At 37.8% G+C, this 21,262-nt stretch overlaps 2 protein-coding genes across 2 annotated transcripts; one reads left to right on the top strand and one right to left on the bottom strand.

The window, feature by feature from the left end:
* Positions 1–9,113: 9,113 nt before the first annotated feature.
* LOC130749437 (tubulin beta chain-like) lies at positions 9,114–11,569 on the bottom strand. The gene is made up of 3 exons (XM_057602791.1): positions 11,016–11,569; positions 10,115–10,384; positions 9,114–10,012 (listed from the first exon to the last, which is right to left on the bottom strand). The coding sequence occupies exons 1-3, from the start codon at positions 11,407–11,409 to the stop codon at positions 9,339–9,341; spliced, it is 1,338 nt and encodes a 445-aa protein (XP_057458774.1). The 5' UTR covers positions 11,410–11,569; the 3' UTR covers positions 9,114–9,338.
* A 1,106-nt stretch (positions 11,570–12,675) lies between these two features.
* LOC130743991 (uncharacterized) lies at positions 12,676–15,647 on the top strand. Its single transcript, XM_057596188.1, has 5 exons — positions 12,676–12,896; positions 14,172–14,352; positions 14,468–14,832; positions 15,157–15,331; positions 15,606–15,647. Exons 1-5 carry the CDS (start codon positions 12,676–12,678, stop codon positions 15,645–15,647), a joined length of 984 nt encoding a protein of 327 aa, XP_057452171.1.
* Positions 15,648–21,262: the final 5,615 nt, after the last annotated feature.

The following is a 21,262-nucleotide window of genomic DNA, read 5'->3' as shown; positions in this document are numbered from 1 at the left end:
GTATGATTTGTCATTCTACTTTGCCAGAGTCACTCTGGGGAGAGGCACTAAAGACTGCAGCTTACATTCTAAATAGAGTGCCAACTAAAGCAGCTGCCAAAACACCTTATGAGCTTTGGACTGGGCGAAAGCCTAGTTTGAAACATTTTCATGTATGGGGATGTCCAGCTGAGGCAAGGCCTTATAGGCCAAATGAAAAGAAATTGGAATCCCAAACAGTGAGCAGCTACTTTATTGGTTATTCTGAAAGATCCAGGGGCTATAAATTTTATGATCCCAAATTAAAGACAATTTTTTAGACGGGAACAACCATGTTCTTTGAGGAAATTGAGTTTGGAGGGGAGAACAAGATTATGGACTTTGCTTTAGAGGAAGAGTCGGTAACAATTCCAAAACTGATTCATACAGTTGCTTCTGATGAAGCAAGTACGGAACCTCTACAAGACATTGTTGTTGAATCTCCTCCTACTCAAGATGATATGGTGGTTCATGAAGAACAAACTCAAGATCCTCAAGAACAAGTGTTACAAGAACCAATACCTTTGCGGAGATCCACTAGAGAAAAGAGAAATGCTATTCCAGATGATTACATAGTCTTTCTCCAAGAACATGAGGAAAATAATGGTATGATGGAAGCTGATCCAATCAACTTCCAGCAAGCCATGCAGGATTCCAACTCTGAAAAATGGATTGAAGCAATGAAGGAAGAGTATAAGTCCATGCAAGACAATAAGGTTTGGGAACTTGTCCCATTACCAGAAGGTGTGAAACCCATTGGTTGCAAATGGATATTTAAGACCAAGCGGGATTCTAATGGTAATGTGGAGAGGTATAAGGCTCGTCTTGTGGCTAAGGGTTATACTCAAAAGGAAGGGATTGACTTTAAAGAGACTTTCTCTCCGGTTTCATCGAAAGACTCTTTTAGGACAATCATGGCTCTTGTTGCACATTATGATTTGGAACTCCATGAAATGGATGTCAAGACAGCGTTTCTCAATGAAAACATTGATGAGACGATCTATATGGTGCAACCAGAAAACTTTGTGTCAGGAGACCCAAAGAATACGGTTTGCAAATTGACAAAATCCATTTATGGACTAAAGCAGGCATCTCGTCAGTGGTACCACAAATTTCATGAAGTAATTCTCTAATTCGGTTTTGAGGTGAATGTTGTTGAAGATTGTGTGTATCACAAATACAGTGGGATCAAATATATTTTCCTGGTTCTGTATGTTGATGACATACTGCTTGCCACTAATGATATAGGCATGTTGCACGAAACCAAGAGATTTCTATCAAGAAAATTTGAAATGAAAGATCTTGGTGACGCTTCCTTTGTATTAGGAATTCAGATACACCGAGACCGATCTCGGGGTATTCTGGGATTGTCACAAAGGAGCTATATCGAAAAGGTACTTAAAAGGTTTGGCATGCAGAATTGTACATCAGGGGATACTCCAGTTGCTAAGGGAGACAAATTTAGTCTCAATCAATGCCCAAAAGGAAACTTAGAAATTCAGGAGATGCAAAAGATTCCTTATGCATCAGCTGTAGGGAGTCTTATGTATGCCCAAGTTTGTACGCGTCCAGATATAGCGTTCATAGTTGGGATGTTAGGCAGATATTTGAGCAATCCAGGAATGGATCATTGGAAAGCAGCCAAAAGGGTTATGAGGTATTTACAGAGAACAAAAGATTATATGCTTACATATAGGAGGTCATACCAATTGGAGATCATTGGATATTCTGACTCTGATTTAGCTGGATGCCAAGATAGTAAGAGATCCACTTCAGGCTATATCTACATGTTGGCTGGTGGTGCAGTTTCTTGGCGTAGTGCCAAGCAAACTCTCATAGCTTCATCCACCATGGCAGCAGAATTTGTAGCATGTTTCGAGGCATCTAACCATGAGATTTGGCTGAGGAATCTTGTCACTGGGCTGCGAATTGTGGAAGGAATTGAAAGACCGCTTAAGTTATACTGTGACAATAAATCAGCCGTCTTATTTTCCAACAATAATAGGAGCTCGACCAAGTCAAAACATATTGACATCAAGTTCCTAGTTGTTAAGGAAAGGGTACAAAGTGGACAGATTTCTATAGAACACATAGGGACAAACTCCATGATAGCGGATCCTCTTACAAAAGATCTTCCGCCTAAGGTCTTTCATGAGCACACTGCTCACATGGGTGTTTTGCAGTGTGAGGAATGCTTAGTTTAGTGGGAGTTACTCATATATAAATTTTGTGTTCTATATTTGGTATTATGCATGCATACTCTAGTATTTGGATATTTTTTTGGTTAATTATAAAGTTTGATATTCTGTTATTTATGCTTTGTACAATAAGGTTATTGAATGATCTCACTAAAGTAAAGTAGGACCAGTTGAAAATTGACAAGTACAGTCCACCTTCTTGTGATTTTCATGCTGCACATTTCATAATGAATCTATGTCATTTAGTTATGTCAGTACTAGTAATCATTGATGGGTTTAGTTATGATTGATATAACGAAAATCACTTTGGTTCTATGTACTGGCATGACTAATGGACGAGATTATTTGGATATGCTTAAGGTATATAATGGCATTTTTGAGCTCATAAAGTCTAACACATGTGTAGAGTTACATATGTGACCAGTGGGAGATTGTTAGAATTTTGGGTCACAAATGTAACTTTTAATTGTGTTAGGGCCATTATTTAATTAGCCAAAACTAAAGTGGTCTATTTAATATTGATCTTATGGCGAAGGGCATATGTGTTATGAAAATGTATTGTGCAGATACCATAAGGCAATATTCTAATTTGATGAGGGGCCAAATTAGAAATATTGAAAATATAATTGTAACTGATGCAGTTACTTATAGGGTTATGGTCCCCAATTGTAGATACAACGTAACAACGTAAAAAGTTTCTCCTCATCCCCATCAGAGGAGAACATCAGGAAACCCTAAGGGTGATCTACAATTGGAAGATCACAACCCCAGATCCTTCAGCGATTCCCATGACTCATTCAGGTACGCTTTCGCTCTAGATCTTCATCATGTTTTTCGGGTATGGGTTAATCAAGTGTGGTTTAGGATTATGCTCCTATTTTCTATATGGGTAGAAAAGCATGTGGTTAGGAACAAATCCTTATTTGTAAGAAACCTACAGTGCCACCCAAATAAAGCAACGACGATGAAAACAGAGGCGGAACACATGTGTTACCTGAAGGGGCGATCGCGCACCCAGTTGCATCGAAGCCACTTACTATCTACTCTAAAAACCTGTTTTAGCCCCCATGCAAATACAATCTCACACCAAAGAGTAGATATAGCCCCTGTGAAAAGAAAAATCTTCTCACATTATCCTAAAATAAACTACACACTTTCTTAAAAAGTATCATTATTCCTCTCGATCAACGTTTCAGAGAGAAAATAACACCTACAAATTTTTATGAGTTTATAATTCCTCATTTTAGTTTTTTTTTTTTGACTTGGATGTCACCCCTCGTTCAAGAAACTAAATGACTTTCTCATAATAAATGACTTTCTCGGGGTTTAAACTTGTGTTTTAATCTTTACAAGGGTCTACCTTGTTCACCACTATATCAACACCTTATTGGTAGAATAAGGTGATTCACTCCCCGCAACGTTTATTCTCTTGTCCAATTTTCATTATTTATTTATTTATTTATAAGACATCATTGAAGAAAGGAAAATGTTTGTAGACATTTGCATTGTGTAGACATCCATCATATGCTTAGAATCAGAAAGATAAAGATAGAGAAAAGAGAAGTTATCTATACGATATATAATAGATATGAAAATGAGATAAAGAGAAAATTTTGATGTCTAAAAGGTGTATGCATTATTTATAGAGTTGGTTGCCTGTCTATTTATTTTTTTAGTTTTTGCATTCTAGTTTTTTGTTCACTTTACATTTATCTAGTTATGCATTTTTTTCTCACCTTTTCATCTAATATTTTCTTTCCACTAATTGTTATCCATTATTATTTTTGATAAGGTTATTCAGAATTTTACTGTTGATGGATAATAGTTGAAATTGGCAACTTAATTTTATTTATTTTAACATGTGTAAAATTTACGCCCCTAAATCTATTTAACAAATCACTTCTTTAGCGATAATGGTGGCAGAGATGCGATGAGCGGAAGTGATTCCAATGAGGTGGTTCCTGAAAAAATACTTCACAGCCAATGAACTCTTTTGAAATAGATGACCAAACCCCAAAATACATTAAGCTATTTTGGGGACATATTGTGAGTCGTCACTTTTCTGAAAATTTCCATCCATCATCACTCCTCATTTCCTTACCCTAGGTATATTATGTAATATTTGTAATTTCAGAACATACGTATAGAAAATAGAGTTAAAAGATTACAAGTTTTTCATTAAGAAGAAGGCTTAAATAAGCTTTAGATCCCTGAAATTATAAAGGGAATCAAAATTAATCCCTGAAAAAATTTTGCATGAAATGTTATACCTGAAATATTTTTTTTAATCAAATTAAGTCCTTTGGACCAATTTTGACCGGTCAACAGCCCAGTGGCGAGCCAAGTCATCTGAGGGAGGCCACGTGGACTTTTTTCGCATTAGTTTTAGTCCCTATAAAATTTTTAAATCATAATTTAGTCATTCCTTGTAACACCCCGATTTCGGTGGCGTCACTTTAGTAACCAAAATAAACTTAATGCGGAAAAACGTAAATATTTTTTTTTGATGATAACTAAGACTGAAGTAAATAAAACCCAAATGCGAAAGGTAACAGAACTAATACACAATACATATAACATTCCCCGCTGTAAGTAGCGACCTCGTCACGAGTAACCTCCAGTGACGGAAAGTAGAAAAGTGTAACGCCCGTAGGCAAAATGTACAATCCCCAAAATGATAGGTCAAGTGTCAGCAACACAAGCCCTCCAAAAATAAGAATAAGTCAGAGCTAGGACACTAACACCCAACCTTAGTAGACTCTAAACACCCATCCCCTATACTTCCATCATCGACTCTCATCTGGTCATGCATGAAGTCCGGGTCCACGTCGAAGGCTCAGCGGTAGTCATTTCGCTCCGGGTCTTCCCCGAACGACGAAGAATCACGAGAGAATCCACCAACGACATCTGACAAAAAGGGCATACATAGCCCCCCACACACAGGTAGCACGTGCAAGGGTCAACTTACGGAATATAGAATAGAGAATACAAGACAACAGGTATAGTATAAGGGGTATATATATATGTCATATATATACATATAAGTTCTGCATTGTCTACCCTAAGGTTTAAACATAGCATGTTATCAAAACTCTAGTACAATTCCATCATCAAAGCACATAACGATATTTATCAACGTCTACTCATCAAAACTCATAACGATGTTTATCAACAACAACTCATCCAAATCCCAACGAATATAGTTAAAGTGCATGATATGTCAATGCAACGTCAATCTCGACGATTTCGAAAGAAGTGGGCTGGGCACGATCGAGTCGGTCCTAACACTGGCATTGTGTCGACCATAACCCTCGAGTGTCACTTACAACCTTGACATAGCCGGATCAGTCCTAACCCTGCGGGTCGACTTTTCCCTCCGCTATGCCCGACAATCAACAGGTCGATCCTAACCTCACGGTCGATCATATCCCCCGTCGATGTCCGAATTACCCGAAGGTATAAACTGTACCCGAAGGCATAAACTGTACCCGAAGGCATAACTGTACGCGAAGGCATAACTGTACCCGAAGGCATAAACTGTACCCGAAGGCATAACTGTACCCGAAGGCATAAACTGTACCCGAAGGCATAAACTGTACCCGAAGGCATAAACTTAACTCATGATGATTCCTCGAATCATCCGACTCATCTCCATCCGATGGTCAAAAACTGCTCAGCGAGCAAAGAGTATCGACATACTCGAAAACTATCAGTCTCCCGGCTTATCCCTCGGATAGCCCAACGGCATAACTGCTCCCACAGCACAAGAGTATCAACGTACTCAAAACTTCTCAACTTTCTCAACACTTGGATCCGACGACACTTCTCGTTTTCCAAAAACTAAGATTTGCATCCAAAGCTTCCTTTCGAGCTTATTATCTTTATTTAAAGATTTAGAGGTTGTTTAATGTCTTATGAGTTTTCTTTACTAAACAATATCCTTTTAGTCTTATCGCAAATCCTATAAGTTCTCGGGATCTCCTAATCCCCAAATGACTCCTGAGAATGTCTCGATCCATAAACACCATAACAAGGCCCGAATCTCATTCGTCCTATCAAACTTTCTCAAAACTCTCAAAATAAAATCGGCATGACCTGCCCGCTATTCTCACTACTCAGAATCACATATATGAGTACAAGACATAGTTTAAATCATCACCGTCATCAAACATGTCATATAACAATACATCTCAGAATAAACACGCAGCACTTAGCATATAAATCATGCACCACACATCCTAGATTACCCACATAGCACATAGCATGTAATTCACTCTCAAAAACATTCAGTAGATGAATCATCTACATTGTCAGCCGAAGCCTCAGAAAACATTTTACCAGTCAAACACAAACAAGTGCATAAACAATAAATCAAGTCGAATTCATCGACACCTAAAGCATTAACTAGCAAGGTAAGTTGCCCTTACCTCTAGTTATTCCAGCGTTCTCCTCAAACGTTCCTTCACAATGAGCTCCTTGATCTTCAGGAAATTCCTCAAAAGTACCTTTAAAGTAAAACCACAGAATTCTATCAAAATCTATCGGAAACTAAGCTATCGATACTTACTAAGGTTACTCGAAGTAATCTATACTCTAAGGTACGATAATCTAGCGCGAAAGGACAAGTTTTCGGAAAAGGAAATTTCCTCCTCCCCCCTTAATAGGTTCGGCCACTTTAGGTAATTAGGGGACTCGATTTTTCTTCGATCAAACTTGGTTCCTATGCTATCATTAGCCGTAACTAGGGGTATTCTGAACTCGGAAAAATTATCGGATCAAAAACTGTCGCAGGGGTATTTTGGTCATGATTTTAACTTAGGATTTTCAAAACTGAAATCCCAAAAAGCAAATTTGACAGGGACGTTACTAACGACGTTTATGACAACTAATCCTACTAGCACTAAGCTAAGGCGATAGTTTTCAGCCTAAAGGTTGAAGCTTTACTTCAAAAACTCCAAAAATGGGTATTCCGGCGGAATTCCGGCGACATAACGGAAAATCTAACCCAGCAGAAGTGATCTTGGGCACATAAGGAAGAGGTTTAGAATCAGAAACGAAAGATTCGGGATAGTTTTGCAAAAACCCATAAACTATCAACTCAGAAAAGTCTACAGAAAAGCTATGGAAAAAGCGATCAGAGGTAAGGATTAGCGACTATACCTCGAAACCTTGAAGCAGCAACTAACGGATCAACGATCAAGCAAGTAATGAAGAAAATTCTTCTTCCTTCTTCCTTGGTGAAGCTCGCGGCCTTGAGGAGAGAAAATGGAGGAGTTTTGTGTTTTTTTCTCACTTGTTTGCTATATATAGAAGATGGAAATTCGCGGGAAAATGAAAGTTTCGCGAATCTGATTTTTACGGCGTCATTCTCCGTGAATTAATAGATATGTTTTGGCAAAAGAATTCCAAAACTATAAAGAGGTCTCCTTGTATTTTTTGCCACTAATGCATAGTCGGTATAAAACTATTTTACCCGATAAGTTGCTTTTTGCATCGAATGTCGGAATAGAAAACTTCCTTCTGAAGAAAGATTGAAATCATCAAGAGAAATGGGTGTACGCGTGTAGAATATTCATTTGAAGCTCTGAATAGAAAAAGTCTTCATAGTCGGGTGATTCTAGGGTTTTGAAATACCAGGGATTCGGTTTCGGCAAACTTCCGATGATTGGAATCGGACGTTCGTAGATCCTAGAGTTTCGCCTCGAAACGATTGTGATATATGGAAAAAGAGAAGTTCTAACATTTCTCTGAAGATTTTTGGAATTAACTTCCGTCGTGCCTAAAAGTGAAAACTAGCTATATACTAGGGTTTCTGACCTAGGTTTAAGCGTAAAACGATCGTGCTATATCTTTTATCGATCATAATGCAATCCTTGAACTTTTCCTGAATTTTCTCCTTCATAAATATATTCCTTCATACATTTATTTCATTAAATAAGCTTTTGTTCAGGTTTTCCCTTCACGATACATCAAGCCTAATCGTAAATGGAAATCTCTTCCGCTTATTCTAAGCTTAAAAACTTGGGTCTTACATTCCTCTTCCACCACCATCTTCTTCCTCTTCCACCTTCATCTTCTTCTTCTTCCTCCTTCATCTCTCCATACCTCAAACCCAAAATATTTCCAGAAATAGAAAACTAAAACAAAAGTAATTAAAGATATCTAAGTTTTGGTCTAAAACTCCAAAATAACAATTTAGACAAATATTAGAGAAAATTACTATTTATATCTTCAGAAAATCCATAATTGAAACTAGTGGAGCATTATTTACACAAAAATCACATTGAAGTTAACATAAAATGAAATTGAATTTCTTTCTTTTATTTCAAAAACCAAATTGTCCTCAAAGAGTTCTCATGTTACTGTTTCAAGTCTCTACATGTATCAATTTGTAAAAAATTTGTTTTAGTTTTCTGGAAATATTCTGGGTTTGAGGTATGGAGAGATGAAGGAGGAAGAGGAAGAAGATGAAGGTGGAAGGAAGAGGAAGAAGATAGTGGTGGAAGAGGAGGGACTAAATTATGTTTTAAAAATTTTATAGGGACTAAAACTGATGTGAAAAAAGTCCAGGTGGCCTCCCTCAGCTGACTAGGCTCGCCACTGGGCGGTTGACCGGTCAAAATTTGTCCAAAGAACTTAATTTGATTAAAAAACAATTTATAGGGACAACATTTCATGCAAAAAAATTTCAGGGACTGATTTTGATTCCCTTTACAATTTACAATTTCAGATTACAATTTACAATTTCAGAGACCTAAAGCCTAAGATGAATGTTAATTTCAGTTTTATCGTTTGGAAAAACTGGCTTGGTTTTGAAGTCTTAACAGATGAAGGTAAGCATCTTAACAGATGAAGGACTTTTTATGCCCACCAAACACAAACTATAGAGCCAACGCGTCAACGAAATAGAGCAAACATTAAGACCAAAGATGACACTTAAAATATTACAAATTGTTTGAGCAATATTGTCATACTAGAAACTGAAATAGAAACCAGAAACAGTTTTATAGAATGGTAGCAAGAACAGAAGTATAAAACTAGAGCTAAATTGCTTAGCCGGAACAAGAGTATGAACCGGCAACAGGAAGTTGCAGCATATTATCCATCTTCATCAAAATCACATCATTCTTGCTCATACTCTCCCTCTTCCTCTTCATACTCATCTTCATCAGCAGTTGCATCTTGGTACTGCTGATACTCAGACACAAGATCATTCATGTTGCTTTCAGCTTCAGTGAACTCCATCTCATCCATTCCTTCACCAGTGTACCAATGCAAGAAAGCCTTTCTCCTGAACATAGCAGTGAACTGCTCACTCACCCTGCGGAACATTTCTTGAATTGAGGTGGAATTTCCAATGAATGTGGATGCCATCTTCAAGCCGGTTGGGGGGATATCACAAACAGTGGATTTCACATTGTGGGGAATCCATTCCACAAAGTAAGAGGAGTTCTTGTTCTGAACATTAATCATCTGTTCATCAACCTCCTTGGTGCTCATCTTGCCTCTGAACATGGCAGAAGCAGTGAGGTAACGTCCATGCCTGGGGTCAGCAGCACACATCATGTTCTTGGAATCCCACATCTGTTGTGTAAGCTCTGGCACACTCAGAGCCCTGTACTGCTGAGATCCCCTGGATGTCAATGGAGCAAACCCAACCATGAAAAAGTGAAGACGAGGGAAGGGAATGAGGTTCACAGCAAGCTTCCTCAGATCAGAGTTAAGCTGACCAGGGAATCTCAAACAGCAAGTGACACCAGACATAGTTGCTGATATCAAATGGTTAAGATCACCAACTGCAACAGAGAAAACAACCACAATCAGATATAATCAATCAGACTTCAAAATTTACAAGGCATATATTAAGAAGGGTGAATGGGGGGGTATGTATGGCTTACAGCTTGGGGTGGTGAGCTTCAGGGTACGGAAGCAAATGTCATACAAGGCTTCATTGTCAAGCACCATGCACTCATCTGCATTTTCAACAAGCTGGTGAACAGACAGAGTAGCATTGTAGGGTTCAACCACTGTGTCAGAAACCTTTGGAGAAGGAAAAACGGAGAAGGTAAGCATCATCCTATCTGGGTATTCTTCCCTGATCTTTGAAATCAACAGGGTACCCATTCCAGACCCAGTCCCTCCACCCAAGGAGTGGCACACCTGAAAACCTGTTCATGCAAAAGAAAAAACCAAAACAAGCAATTAAACAACCCAATGTTTACACAGCCAGCACTTCAAATCACCCACAAAACACTTAAAATTCAACAAGGTTCACATTTTCAGAAACATTCAGGATTAGGGCTTATAATCAATGACCAAATCACATATAAAACCCATCAAATTCAACAATGTTTCTGAAAGACTTCGGGTTTAGGGTTAATTAATAATCAATCATCAAAACGCAATCTGAACAACACATGAACAAGTACCATTTCAAAATCACCCTCAAAACCCTAAATTCAATTCAACAACGGTTTTTAGGGTTCATAATCAATCACTAAAATGCAGGTTTACACATTTCATTAAAACGTACCATTTCAAAATCACCCACGAAACCCTTCAAATCTAGGGTTTCAAATCTACACATGTTCAGAAAATTCTGGGGTTTAGGGTTCACAACCAATCGGAATCAGAAAACACAAAACCCATTTCTAAACCACCCACAGATCACTCGAAAAACACACAGATCTACAACATTTCACTGAAAAACAACAATAAAACACATACCCAGAGCAAAACCAGACACAAAACACGAAATCGATTCAACAATCCATCAAAAAACAAAAGAAAAACCCATACCCTGAAGACAATCGCAGTTCTCCGCCTCCTTACGAACAACATCAAGCACAGAATCGATCAGTTCAGCGCCCTCGGTATAATGCCCTTTAGCCCAGTTGTTCCCAGCACCAGATTGACCAAACACAAAGTTGTCCGGCCTGAAGATCTGACCATACGGCCCAGACCTAACACTGTCCATGGTCCCCGGTTCCAGATCCATGAGAACAGCGCGAGGAACGAACCTACCGCAACTGGCTTCGTTGTAGTAGACATTGATCCTCTCAAGCTGAAGCTCGGAGTCGCCGCCGTACTTGCCGGTGTGGTCGATGCCGTGCTCGGCGCAAACGACTTCCCAGAACTTGGCTCCGATCTGGTTGCCGCACTGGCCACCCTGGATGTGAAGGATCTCACGCATCTTGAAGGTGTTTGATGAAATGTCACAGAGAGAAAAAAGAGAGAGAAAGAGGGAAATGAAGGAGATTTGAAAGGGTTTGTGAAGGGTGAAGATTGGGGGTGTTTTTTATAGAGAGTTGGTGGGTTTTTGTTGCAACGGTTGGATTTGGGTGAAACGATGTGAGCTGTGAAATTTGGGAAAATAATTGAAAAATAGAAGAGAGAGAGAGGGAGTTTTTTATTTTTGTTTAATTTTGAAATTTTGAAATTTGAAATACTAGCTGGATGGGGCTGTTTTCTGCGGCCCCTCTGTTTTTTGGTTTTATTTGGGAGGGAAAAGGGACAGACTGGAATTATAATATAATTTGGTCAAAACTAAACTCAAACGGGTCAATTGAAATTTGAAACCATACTAAAAATTTGAAAACAAACTACTTCTTTTCTAAATTTAAATATTTTTCAATTTTTAGGTTTCAATATTTGTCCTTTGCATTTAAATTATAATTTTTATACTATTTTTGTTGTTATTATTTGGCTTAATATGTTTTTTGTCATTATAATTACTTCATTTCTATTTTTCGTCAATGTAAAAAAAAAATTGTTCACTTTTGGTATCTCTAAAATATTGACTTTTGCTTTTCGGTCCGTAAATAACAGAAGTCCAAGCATGCAGCTAACATGTGGCTTATATTAAATTTTTTAATGCATATGACTAACAAATCATGTCACACCTAGACCTCCCTCTGCCTTCTTCCCTCCACCACTCCCCACTTACCTCCGTCCTTGCCCACCTTCGTGAAGAAGATCATGTCTACTTATCCCAAAAGCCAAATTAGACGAACATAGCTACTACCTACAACAACAACAAGGTGGCAAAACCCAAGCCTCTAGTCTCCATGAAGCAAACCTCGACACAACCACAACCTCCCTAGATCTTCACCGCACGCCACCACCGCTATCTTCGGTTACCTTAACTCTTGTTGCAGCACCGTGGCCTCGCTACCATGAAATCCATGCCTCCACAACCTCCTTCACGTCGGCTCACTCTTTCATAACCCACCTCTATATCTCCCTCTTCCCAACTTTCTCCTCCACCACCAAACCCTCAACCCTTTAAACTTTTCCTTCTTCCTCTACACCAAACCATCAACCACGACAGACCTTGCATACTTCAAGCCAGTCAAACCCCATCCAAGTCCAATATGTAATCTCATTTGGATTAAGTAATGCTTCAGCAACATTTCATAGGTGCATGCTAGTTATCTTCTCAGTTTTGGTGGAGAGGATCATGGAAGTTTTCATGGATTACTGCTCTGTATTTGGTGCTTCATTTGATTTGTGCTTGGAAAACTTGGACACCGTACTAAAGCGGTGTGTGAAAACCAATATGGTACTTAATTGGGAGAAATGTCACTTCATGGTGACTGAAGGAATTGTCATTGGGCACAAAATTTCATCAAGAGGAATTGAAGTGGACAAAGAAAATGTGGAAGTTATTGAGAAGCTACTGTAAGATCAAGTTTTGATATAGTAGTACAACTCTATGTTTTGATAATTACAAGTTAACATTTTAGTATGAACAATTATGGTACTCTAACGTGTTTTCTGAGTGTGCTCTTAACAGGCTCTGACCTTAACATAATCTCACACCAATCAGAAGCACTGTGCTTAAAGAGTGACCCTAGCAACGCTTTCGCATTCTCTATGTTCAATCTGAACAGTAGAAAAGCTTTAGAAGATCTGAAGTTAATCAAGCTCTGATAAGGACTCAGCTTACTTGAAGTTCTGAAGATCCAGACGTTCTAACAACCCAGACACTCTGAAGGCTCAGAAGTTCTGATGGTGTAGAAGACTCTGAAGATCCAGAAGCTGAAGAGTGAAGACTCTGAAGTCCAGAAGCAAACTGGCTCTGAAGATCAAGTACTTCTCCTCTGAGTTCAGAATCAGAAGGTACAACGGTCAGATGATCCATGCTTCCCTCTGACTCTGATCAACAAGCTTCACAAGTTCCAACACGAAGCACTCCTCTGATCAGAAGTCAAACGAGGTTAAAGGTCAAGTCACTATCCAAAGTACAAAAGCAATTGTACTATCCTGACGACCTAACCTAACATTCTCAGCCACAACAGAAGCTGGAAATTCCAGATCTGCCCTCCAACGGTAGCATTCCCATGCAACGTTCAAACCCTAATCCTTGGAGTATATATAGAGGCTGAAGACTGAAAGATGCGATTGGAAGAAACTAATACACACAAGCTATATTCAAATCTTCTAAGCATTCTTTCTTCATTGAATTCATTGTGTTTACTACAAGCTTTTTAGAAGCAATCTCTTTGTAAACAATATTTCTTAAACAGTTGTTTAGTTTACCTTTAGGAGATCAAGGTTGATCGGATCATAGAGAAGACTAAGAGAGTGAATCTTAGTGTGAGCTAAGTCAGTGTATTGTTAGTCACTTGTAGGTTTCAAGTGCAGTTGTAACAATTATCTGATTAGTGAATTGCCTTCATTCTAAGAAGGAAGAAATCACCTTCACAGGTGGACTGGACTAGCTTGAGTGATTCATCAAGTGAACCAGGATAAAATCCATGTGTGCTTTTCTTATCTCTTATCTTAAGCACTCTACTTGTGTCTCGAAAGATTTGTTAAAATCTTTAAGGTGGAAGCTTTATTCTGAAAACGTTATTCAAACCCCCCCTTTCTACCGTTTTCATACCTTCAGCTACCAGCACCAACAAATGTCAAAGCCATTAGAAGTTTTCTTGGACATGCTGGATTTTACAGAAAATTCATCAAAGAATTCTCCAAGATTGCCAAGCCATTGAGCAATCTCTTGAATATGGATTATTCTTTTCTCTTTGATAGTTCATGTTTAAAAGCTTTTGAACAATTAAAACAAAGTTTGATTTATGCTTTTGTTATCATTGCTCCTGACTGGAAACTTAACTTTGAACTCATGTGTGATGTTAGTGATTATGCTAGTAAAGTTTTAAATGAAGCTCAAATAAATTATGCCACAACTAAAAAAGAACTGTTAGCAATAGTGTTTGCATTGAAAAAATTTAGAAGTTAGTTGATAGGTAGCTATCAAATATCTCTTAACAAAACCTTATTCTAAACCAAGACTAGTAAGATTGCAGGAATTTGATTTAGAGATCAAAGACAAGAGCGAAAAGGAAAATGCGGTAGCTGGCCACTTATCATGGCTAGTGAATGATAAGGTAACCCCAAAAGAAAATGAGATAACATATGTATTCCCTGATGAGAAGTTTTCTCTAGTTCAGGAAAGGCCATGGTTTGCTTATATGGTCAACTTCAAAGCTGGATGCAACATCCCTGATGAATTCAACTATCATCATAAAAAGAAGCTTCTTAGGGATGCTACTCAATTCGTGTGGGATGATCCTTATCTATTCAAAGCAGGAGTTGATGAGATACTCAGAAGGTGTGTGGCCTAAAATGAAGCTAAGGAAATTTTGTGGCATTGCTACAATTCTGCTTATGGAGGGCACTACAATGGGCAGAGGACAGTTGTAGAAGTCCTCTAATCTGGTTTCTATTGGACTACACTCTTCAAAGATGCTCATTTTCATGTACAAAGGTGTGATGAATGTCAGAAAGCAGGTTCCACTATCAAAACAAATGAAATGCCCTTGCAAAGTATCTTAGAAATTGAGGTTTTCGATTGCTGGCGTATGAATTTCATGAGACCATTCTCATCCTCATTCTCTAATGGGTATATCTTGGTAGTTGTTGAATATATTTCTAGGTGGGTGGAAGCAGTGGCAACCCCAAAAGCTGATGGCAAAACTGTAATCAAATTCCTAAAGAAGAACATTTTCAACCGTTTCGGAGCACCGAGGGCGATTATTAGTGATGGAGGTTCTCACTTTGTCAATTCTCAGCTAGGCAAGGCATTGGAGCATGATGGAGTCAAACACAAGGTAGCATCACCTTACCATCCATAGACCAATGGACAAGCAGAGGTATCTAACAGAGAAATTAAGAAAATTCTGGAGAAAAATGTGTCAAGTTCCAGGAAGGATTGGTCTCAGAAGCTTGATGATGCTCTATGGGCATACATGACTGCATACAAGACCTCGATAGGCTTAACCCCTTTTCAATTGATTTATGGCAAAGCTTTCCATTTACCGATTGCATTGGAGCACAAATCCTATTGGGATCTTAGATTTCTTAACTTTGATTTGAATCTTGCAGGTGAACATAGGAAGAATCAACTACACCAGTTGGAGTAAATGAGGCTTCAAGCCTATGAATCTTCAAAACTATACAAGGAAACGGTGAAAAAGTACCATGATAGCAAAATCATTAGGAAGACATTCAACCCAGGTTAACAAGTGCTCTTATTCAATTCCGGATTGATGTTATTCCCTGGAAAGCTCAAAACCAAATGGTCAGGTCCGTTTGTGGTTAAAGATGTGAAGCCTTACGGAGTAGCTGAGTTAGAGGACCCTGAAACTAAAAAGACTTGGGTGGTGAATGGTCAGAGATTGAAGCCTTACATAGGTGAAGATATGTATAGGTCCACTACAACAATAACCTATTTGGATGATCAATGAACAACAATACAAGCGTCAAGTTAGTGACGTTAAAGAAGTGCTTCCTGGGAGACAACCTAGTGTTTGGTTAGATTTTCAGTTTTTCTAGTAATTTTAGTAAGTCATATGGTGATCTGGTGAAGTTTTGCTTAAATTTGTGGTCTTAGTTGTTTTAGAATAATTCCAAATTGCTTTTGGTGAGTCTTGATGACATATGTGTTGTTTGTTCTAAAAGTAGTGCTTTTCTTTTACTTGATTGATGATTTGTTGAGGTTATGTGTTAAATTGTATTACAAGGCTTTCAACAAGTCATGTATGTTGCTTGCATGAGCTCTTGAAGCCTAACTTGATAGTGACGCATGTGCTTGAATTGTTGATTTAAAGCACATGCACAAGTTTATTAGAATGTTTGGATATGTATGAACCAATTGACATGTGCTGGAATTTAGAATATCAAAATTGAGTTATGAAAATTCTTAAACACGTCTTTGGAAGCCTTAGATTGTAAATCACTGATGAATTGTGCTTGAGTGTTGAATTTTTATGCCTGGACATGTTTCAAATGATGAATGGTAGTGATTCAATCAATTGACATTTGTGAATAGTGTAAAACTCAAAATTTGACTCATCCACTTGTGGTTTATATGATTTTCAAAGTTCTTGATCAAAATGTCAATTAATACTTTGATTGTGGATATTTGAATGAAAGAGTTGGTCTGAAAATGTTTTAACATGTTTTTAGATGATGTTTGTGAAGTTGAAGAGAGTGAATTTGATTTAGGAAAGTATTTTTTAGAGAGAGAATTCCAAGAGACTAAGTGTGCTGTTACAATTTTGAATAAAGATGTGATTTTGCTGTCAAATTCATGCTTAGCTTGTACTAGGACTGCTTAGTAGTTAAAGGAAATTGAGTTTTGGGACATGCTCAATTCATGCATAGAACCCAAGACTTCATATCATCCACTGGACAATTTATGCTTAGCGTGTTTAGAGGGTGCTTAGCATCTTAAAACTCAAATATCCACTGCAAGTTTTTCGCTTAGCATGCTCTGGGAGCGCTAAGCACCACAGATCCTCATTTCTCAATTCCCACTGTCAAATTCCTTCTAAGCATGTAATCGGGACGCTAAGCACCTAACCATAAAAAAAAGTACACAAACACAACACACAGACCACACACACACACACTTCTTCTTTCTTTTGTCTCAACATAAAACACTCACTCACACAACTCTCTTTTTCGTCTCCTTTCTTCCAATTTCTCTTCTTACCTACTTAAGCACCACACACATCACCTTCCTCTTCTCTTTCAACACGTGTTTCCTTATCTTCCTCATAAGCATGTAGGTTTTTTATTCTTTCTTCTCCAGTCTTCATGGAACTCAAACCCTAGGTTAGCGATTTGAGGATTTCAAATTTTCGAACTTAATTAAATTTTGTTGGGATGTAATGACTGGGTTTTCATGCTTGATGAGTGCTTTCATGGTGCTTCTTGATTTAAAGTTCCATACTTGAAGAATTTTGCATGTTTGGCTTGAACCTTTAAGTTAGAATTTGGGGTTTTTGGAATTTTGTGCTCTGTAAAATCTCTTTGGGTGTTATTGTATGGGTTTGGTTTTTAAAAGCATAAATTGCATGATAGTTCTTGATTAAGAGTTTTTAAGTTGGGATTTTTTGGAACTTTGTCATGAATTGATGGTGTCTTTAGTAGCATGAACTTGATGTCTTGATTGTGCTTATTGAGAATTACTTGAAACTTATATTGGGCACATTGCATGGACTGTTTGAGGCTCTTAAATGATGACTCATATAGTGAATCTTGGTTCATGCACTAAAGGAATTTAGTTTGGTTAGGGTATTGTCAACTCAAATTGTTATATGCTTCATATGTTAAAGGTTGTGCATCCTAGGTGTTTGACAAAATGCGTGAATGAAAATGTTACATTGCCTTCCACCTAATGCTTGAGATCTTGGCTGTTTTGAGAATCATTTTGGTAGCATGTATGAAAATAAGGATTGTTCTTAGATTACTAGGGCTACATCATGAATGATCCTTGTTTGAAAGAAATGAGTTATTGAATTAAAATGACTTCTTTCTTGTTGATTAATAGCTCATGGAAGTATTCTTTCTTGATATCAATTCTCTATGTGATGAACTTGTTCTTACTCAAACCGTTCTTGTTCATTAAGGTGTCGTTGAATTAAACATGAAAAAAATGAGCTTCAATTTGTGAGAAAGAATAGTATGAAAACATGCTCATGTGTTGATGTGAGTAGGATGTCTATGACTGATGTTGGTTGTAATGGAAAGTAGTCGGTTTACTTTTACAATTTTCATTTCATTCATAGTTGTAACTTGTGCATTGACTATTCTTTCTTGAATTGGTTTTGCAGAATGACAAAAACAAGAAATTTGAACAAAGCAAGTGGCCCTACTGAAGGAAAAAGACAAAGGGTGAACCTTCTCGAGCATGAAAAAGACAAAGACAGTATACAACCTTAGAGGAGGACTCCCCTGAACAATTTAGGAAGAGGTTCAAATCTGATGAAAAATTTGAGAGGTACAAGGCTCTCTCAAAAAGGAACTTTATTCTAGAAAGAAGAGAAGAACTCCACCCTGGACAATATGATAATTTCCAACATGAGTTGTAGAGGAGAAATTGGTTAAAGATTGCTTCATCGCCAAAACACTTCATCCCAAAGGTTGTCAAGTACTTTTATGCTAATGCTTACACATTAAATGAGGAGGGGCCAAGAATGTCATTTGTCCTGGGAAGGAGAGTTCTTTATGATAGAGAAACAATCAGTGCATATCTAGAGGATCATTTGGATTTGGGAGGAGAAAATCTATGTGCCTACCTAAACTTGGTCGGACCACCATCAGTGAGGTACTAGAAACCATATGCATACTAGGTACCCTTATGGAGGAGGGTAGAAATGTTGTTGAGAAGGCTGAAATGAAAGTGATGACTGAGATTTGAATGACTTTTGTTACATCCAACATCAAGCCCACTTTACACAAATCTAACATTAATCTTTCTAATGTGGGCTTGCTCTACTGTATCATCCAACATAAAAAAGTTGATGTTGCAACATTAATTTCTGATGGTATTCATACAATTGCAACATCCAAGGAGCCTATGCCTTTGTGCTTTCCATCGCTCTTCACAGAGTTGTGCAGATTTCAGAGGGTGATTATCCCAAAATACCCCCAGCTGGATATTATGCGTCCAATCAATGAGAAATTTATTCGACGTAATTGTAAGAAAGAAGAAGCATTACCACCATCCTTACCTCTAGTAGATCCTATACATGCTCGGATTCAACAGATATTGTTGATCCAACAGCAGATGCAGAGCCAGGTGACAGTAATGTATGCCAAGCAGGAACACATGTACAATAGATTGGAGTAGATCTATGCTCGCCATGAGCAGATGTTGCAGCACAGGAAGGATCGTGATGCTTGGCATAACGACATGCTAAATTCCAGGGAGGAGGAGAGAGCTGCTGGACATTGAGATGGAGATGAGGCTACTAATTCTGCAGAAACTAACTTGAGAGCTTATGATTACATGATTGATGAGCAGGAGCAGGATGGAGTTGATGATTGATGGCTGCAACCACTCATCCAAGTTCACTTTTATTTTCTGTCATTTCATTTTCTAGCTTTAATACTTTTATTGGTTTATAGTACTTGTTAGTCTAAATTTAGTACTTTGTGTTATTTTGGCATGTTCTTACTTGCTAGTAGTTGTTTTGATTTTGAATTTGGAGCTTTGTTTGGCTCATCTTTTAAACTTCTTTTGAAACTCGTTGGTTTTAAAGTAAGCATGAACCACGAAATGCCAAACTAAGCATGATGTGTGCTTTTAAATTTTAGATCATTGTGTTTTGCACTCACTTGATGCCATGTAATGATATGATTGCATCATTCACATGAGATCATTTGAAAAATGCTTGATATCAGGGACCCCTAAGCGGAGTGAGGGACTGTAGCCAAACACTGGTAATATGAAATAAAGAGAGTTATTATTCGGACCCCTCCCACATCTATTTGAACCTCCCCCCCCCTTTAAATTGCAAAAACACTTATTTACGCACTTTCAAAGTGCGACCATAACACACTTTAAAGGTGCGTTCATAACACACTTTGAAAGTGCGTAGGTAACACACTTTCAAAAGCACTTTCAAAAGGCGAGCGAAAATTGAAAATAGATGTGGAGGGGGGTCCGAATAGATGTCGGGGGATCCGAATAACAATTACCTTGTTTTTCATAATTGAGCTGGCTTGAGACTCTGATTGATTTTAATTGCATGGGAATGAAGGAAAATGATCAAGGCATTTTGTTCTTTAGTGTAAATATCCACTTAGCCAAATAAGCCTACCTTTTATTAGGAATTCCAATTGCACCCCTTTTGAGCTTGAAATTGAAATCATGTTTTGTGTATGACCCAAGCCTAAAAGAAAAACAATGTTTCTCCTATACTTTTAAGTCAAGAGAGCATTGATGAGAGGATTGTATGCAAACATGCTAAGTTGAGGGAGTGGAGGTTATTGGTGCTTTTAGATATAAAGTTTTACAAATTTTGAATTTTGTGTAAATATTTTATCGAGAAAGGTAAAAAAAATGAAAATGCAAAAAACAAAGGAAAGAAGAAAAGAAAAGAAAAAGAAGAAGAAGAAGGAAGCTTGAGAATTTGAAAATAGATGAAAGGGTTGAGGTGTAAGTGATGAGAAAATGGTCACACAACAAAAGAATTGGTTAAGGTGAGAGTGAAAGGTTCATAAGTGTTATACATGTCATTGTTTGCTCTCTTGATTTGAAAGTACTTTGAGTATCCAGAAAAATCAATTGTTTTTTGAAACCATGCCCCATTACAACCCTAGAAAGACCTTTGTGATTTCGGATTAACCATGCAATTTGATGAATAATGAGTCAGGTAGCAAGATTGGTTGTGTAATTCAATGGTTGATATACACTTTGCCCTTTGATATCTTGGATAATAATTTTGATGAGAACTTGAGTGAATCCCTGATAAAAAAGTTAATGTGTACTTAGAATATCATGTTGAGTGTGTTCTTGTATTATGATTTTGGTGGGCTTCACATGAACTTAATTAAAAATTGTGTCTTGAAAACGAGAATCATGCAATGGGTAAAAGGTTTGAAAGTTGTAGTTCATGAGCCATGCTTGTTCAAAAACCTTTGTGTATATGTTTTTTGATAGCCAATACATTTTGTTTGAGGACAAATAAAATTCCAAGTTTGGGGAGTTGATAAGTGTCAAATTTATCTGAGTTTGGTTAAATTCATTG

The sequence above is a fragment of the Lotus japonicus genome, chromosome 3 (genome assembly GCF_012489685.1).
Source record: "Lotus japonicus ecotype B-129 chromosome 3, LjGifu_v1.2".
NCBI classification, from domain to species: domain Eukaryota; kingdom Viridiplantae; phylum Streptophyta; class Magnoliopsida; order Fabales; family Fabaceae; genus Lotus; species Lotus japonicus.
The sequence above is the reverse complement of the archived record's forward strand: the minus strand, read 5'-3'. Positions and strand labels throughout refer to the sequence as shown.